The sequence below is a fragment of the Globicephala melas genome, chromosome 3 (genome assembly GCF_963455315.2).
Source record: "Globicephala melas chromosome 3, mGloMel1.2, whole genome shotgun sequence".
Lineage (NCBI taxonomy): Eukaryota > Metazoa > Chordata > Mammalia > Artiodactyla > Delphinidae > Globicephala > Globicephala melas.
This window is the reverse complement of record NC_083316.1, coordinates 108357384-108362304: the sequence shown is the minus strand read 5'-3', so window position 1 is coordinate 108362304 and position 4921 is coordinate 108357384. Positions and strand designations below refer to the sequence as shown.

Here is a 4921-nt window from a genome sequence, read left to right as displayed (position 1 = left end):
CTTTTTTGCAATTGAAAAGGAAAGAAAAGTAATTACAATAAAAAAAATTAAACAACAGTGGAAACAAAACATAGAAATTCACAGTGACCTATAAAACCAAAGCATAATCCAAATGATTTTTACCCTTTAGGGGTTCATGCCTCTTAATAGTTGTCTTTTTAATTTGAAAACTTCTTTATAATGAAAGATTTATCTGTAATGGTATTAAATATAAAATCACTACACACGGGATTTCATGCAGTATTAATACTCAGTAACTTCACTCACGTTTAAAGGACACATAAGAGACATCTTGTCACTAGAATCTCAAAGCCTCCCCCCAAACAAGATGTCTTAAAGCATTTAAAGTTTCTCATAAGGAAAACAACCACCTGAAACTAATATTCAAAATGCAGTAACTGCCTAAGGTCATCACTTGGCCAACTAAAGTATTTTTACCTTTTCTAGGAAGTTCACAGTTTTTAAAAAAATAAGAACAAGATATTTATTTTTTAACCCCAAGATTGAACTAAGGCTGTTTATGTCATCAGCTGTTAGTGAGTGGCCATGTATGATCTGAACTTCCAGCCTGTGCTCTGAGGTACTCACTGGAGGAGGGGTCCAGGGCTATCCTGCCTTCATGTCCACGAGCTGCATCTGCACGTTGGCAGCCATGCCACCCCCGTAGCCTCCCTTGGACTGCATCTGGTTCTGAATGGAGCTAACCTGCAACAAGACAAGAACAGAACCAGTCAGGAACTAGGGCCACTGCAAGTAAGCAATTCTTGCCTAATATTTTAGCTGGGCTGCTTTTCCCAAAAGGGTACCTTTTATAGACTTAAACTTGTTCTCATTAAAGGCAAAATGCTGAAGCTAGTGACTGAAGCATTTTTTTTGCCACAACTCCCTCTTCACCCATCCCCCCACTCCTGCAACTTTCTCCACTTGGCAATTACAAAAACGTTTTGTAATTCACAAGGCACATTTCAAAAGCAGTTAAAAAGATACAGATGAACTCAACTTTGTCCCTCAAACACCTTAATTTACAAACACCTCACATATATGATCACCTCAATTACCTGGATTAGAATCAGATTCAAAAATAAATATGAATGAAACTAAACCAGAGGTAAACTTTAAAAGTCCATGTGGGACTTCCCTGGTGGCACAGTGGTTAAGAATCCGCCTGCCAGTGCAGGGGACACAGGTTCGAGCCCTGGTACAGGAAGATCCCACATGTCACGGAGCAACAAAGCCTGTGAGCCACAACTACTGAGCCTGTGTGCCGCAATTACTGGAGCCCACGCGACTAGAGCCCATGCTCTGCAACAAGAGAAGCCACCGCGATGAGAAGCCTGCGCACTGCAATGAAAAGTAGCCCCCGCTCGCCACAACTAGAGAAAGCCCGTGTGCAGCAACGAAGACCCAATGCAGCCAAAAATACATAAATGAATAAATTTTTTAAAAGTCCATATGGTAAAATTTACATACTTAATACAGTCTTAGTATAGTCTGATAAAGTGAAAAGGAGTGTAAGAATCCAAAGACTTGGAACATTCAAAGCAAGTTTAGCCAGAGGCCACACCCCAGGAGACATATGAGCCCAGGGTGGAATCATCATTCTCTCCAGCTTTTATCACATGGTTAGAGCCCCTGAACTTTTGACTCATCCTCTGCCTGAGCCTGCAAACAACATCCCCTTAACAGCCCTCAGGGAACAGGCTGGTCTCAGGTTTACAAGGATGGCTTCAAAATATGACATCATGTAACCCTCACAACAACACCAGGAAGAAGCAGTAGACAGTGAACCTGTGAAACCCTAGGCATCCTATCCTCAACCCTGATAAAGGCAGAACTCCAGGCCTGTGCACTCATTTTCCCTACCTGCAACCTTGCTGAGTGGCCCCAGGAGTGCCATATACCCTCCAGGACTTCATTAACCAACCTTCTAAAAATAAAAATAAAAAAAACATAATTTTATATGTACCAATGAAGTTTCCTTGGAATAGGACATAAAACTGGTGCAGTTAAAAGCAAGCAATTGCCAAACCACCAGCAAGAGAGAAACACAGATCCACCCGTCAGCAGACAGGGTGCCTAAAGTCATACTGAGCTCACAACCACCTATAAACACACCCCTTGACACAGCACTGGCCACCAGAGGGATAAGACCCAGCTCCACCCACCAGCAAGAAGGCACCAGTCCCTCCCACCAGGAAACCTCCAGAAGCCTGAGGACCACTCTCACCCACCAGAGGGCAGACACCAGAAGAGGAGCTATGATACTCCAGCCTGCATAAAGGAGTCCACAAAGAAGGTGAGACAAAATGAGATGGCAGAGAAATATGTTTCAGACGAAACAACAAGATAAAAACCCACAAGAACTAAATGAACAGGAGATAGGCAACCTACCTGAAAAAGAATTTAGAGTAATGATAGTAAAGATGATACAAAATCATGGGAAAAGAATGGAGGCACAGATTGAGAAGTTACAAGAAATGTTTAACAAAGAGCTAGAGGATGTAATGAACAAATAAAGATGAACAATAACTGCAATGAAAAATACACTAGAAGGAATCAACAGCAGAATGACTGAGGGAGAAAAATAAGTGAGCTAGAAGACAATGTTGGAAATCACTGCCACAGAACAAAGAAAAAAGAATGAAATGAGGACAGTCTCCGAGACCTCTGGGAAACATTAAAACATACCAACCTTTGCATTTTAAGGGTGCAAGAAGAGAGAAAGGGCCCAAGATAATAATATCTGAAGAGATTATAGCCGAAAACTTCCCTAACATGAGAAAGGAAACACTGAAGTCCAGGAAGCGCAGAGTCCCATAAAACATGACCCCAAGTAGGAACGCACCAACATGCATATTAATCGAACTGATAAAAATTAAAGACAAAGAAAAAAATATTAAAAACACCAAGGGAAAAGCAACAAATAACACACAAGGGAAACCCCATAAGATTATCAGGTGATTTTTCAGTATAAACTCTGCAGGCCAGAAGGAAGTGGCACAATATATTTAAAGTGATTAAAGGGAAAAACCTACAACCAAGAATACTCTACGCAGCAAGGCTCTCATTTAGATTTGATGGAGAAATCAAAAGCTTTACAGGGGCCTCCCTGGTGGCACAGTTGTTAAGAATCTGCCTGCCAATGCAGGGGTTCGATCCCACATGCCGCGGAGCAACTAAGCCTGTGTGCCACAACTACTGAAGCCCACATGCCTAGAGCCTGTGCTCCACAACAAGAGAAGCCACTGCAACGAGAAGCCCACACTGCATCCAAGAGTAGCCCCTGCTTGCCGCAACTAGAGAAAGCCAGCACGTGGCAACGAAGACCCAACACAGCCAAAAAATAAAAAGGCTTTACACACAAGCAAAAGATAAGAGAATTTAGTACCACCAAACCAGCATTACAACAAATCTGAAAGGAACATCTCTAGGTGGAAAAGAAGAGACCACAACTAGACTCAAGAAAGTACGAATGGGGAAGTTCACTGGCAGAAGCAAACATAAAGTAAAGGTAGGAAATCTTCCACACACAAACAGAATATCAAAACCAGCAATCATGAGGAGAGTACAGATGCAGGATATTGGAAATGCATTTGAAATAAAGATATCAACCATTTAAAACAATCTTGTACATACACAGACTACTATAGCAAAACCTCATGGGAACCACAAACCAAAAATCTAGAATAGCTACACACACAAAAAAGAAAAAAGCAATCCAAACACATCACTAAAGATAAGACATCAAGGGACTTCCCTGGTGGACCAGTGGTTAAGACTCTGCACTTCCATTGCAGGGGCCACAAATTCAATCCCTGATCTGGGAACTAAGATCCTGCATGTCACTCAGCATGCCCCCCCACCCCAAAAAAAAGACAAAAGAGAGAAAGAGAAAAAAGTAGACATTAAATCACAAGAGAATAAAAGAGGAAGGGAAGAAACATGACCTTAAGAAACAAATCCAAAACAATTAAAAAAATAGCAAGTACGTACATATCAATAATTACCTTAATGTTAATGGATTAAATGCTCCAACCAAAAGACATAGACTGGCTGAAACAAAAACAGGACCTATATATATGCTGTCTACAAGAGACACACTTCAGATCAAGGGACACATGCAGACTAAAAGTGAGAGGATGGAAAAAGGTATTCCATACAAATGGAAATCAAAAGAAAACTGCAGTACCAATACTCATATCAGACAAAATAAACTTTAAAATAAAAATAAAGACTGTTACAAGACAAAGAAGGACATTACATAATGGTAAAGGGATCAATCCAAGAAGATATAACGATTACAAATATATATACACCCAACAAAGCAGCACCTCAATACATAAGGAAAATGCTAACAGCTATAAAAGAAGAAATCGACAGTAGCACAACAATAGTGGGGAACTTTAACACCTCACTTATGCCAATGGACAGATCATCTAGACAGAAAATTAATAAGGAAACAAAAGCTTTAAATGACAAAATAGGCCAGACAGATTTCATTGATATTTACAGGACATTCCATCCAAAAACAGCAGATATAGTTTCTTCTCAAAGGCACACAGAGCATTCTCCAGGATAGATCACACCTTGAGTCACAAATCAAGCCTTGGTAAATTTCAGAAAATTGAAATCATACCAAGCATCATTTCTGACCACAGCGCTATGGGATTAGAAACTACAGGGAAAAAAATGTAAAAAAAAAAACAAAAAAACACATGGAGGCTAAACAATGGTACTAAACAACCAATGGATCATTGAAAAACTCAAAGAAGAAATGAGAAAATACCTCGAGACAAATGACAATGAAAACACAATGGTCCAAAGTTTTGGGGGTGCAGCAAAAGCAGTTCCAAGAGGAAAGTTTATAGAACTACAATCGTACCTCAGGAAGCAAGAAAAATCTCAAACAACCTAACCTTAC

The 4921-nt window shown here is 40.2% G+C and overlaps 1 protein-coding gene across 7 annotated transcripts in view; it reads right to left on the bottom strand.

The window, feature by feature from the left end:
• The window catches only part of CDC42SE2 (CDC42 small effector 2), a 111582-nt gene that overhangs the window by 2572 nt on the left and 104089 nt on the right, over positions 1-4921 (bottom strand). For all 7 annotated transcript variants that reach the window (XM_060296172.2, XM_060296173.2, XM_060296175.2 and 4 more), the window contains one exon: positions 589-705. In XM_060296172.2, coding sequence (XP_060152155.1) covers positions 607-705 — 99 coding nt within the window. In that variant the 3' untranslated portion in view covers positions 589-606. The remainder of the gene's footprint in view (positions 1-588; positions 706-4921) is intronic.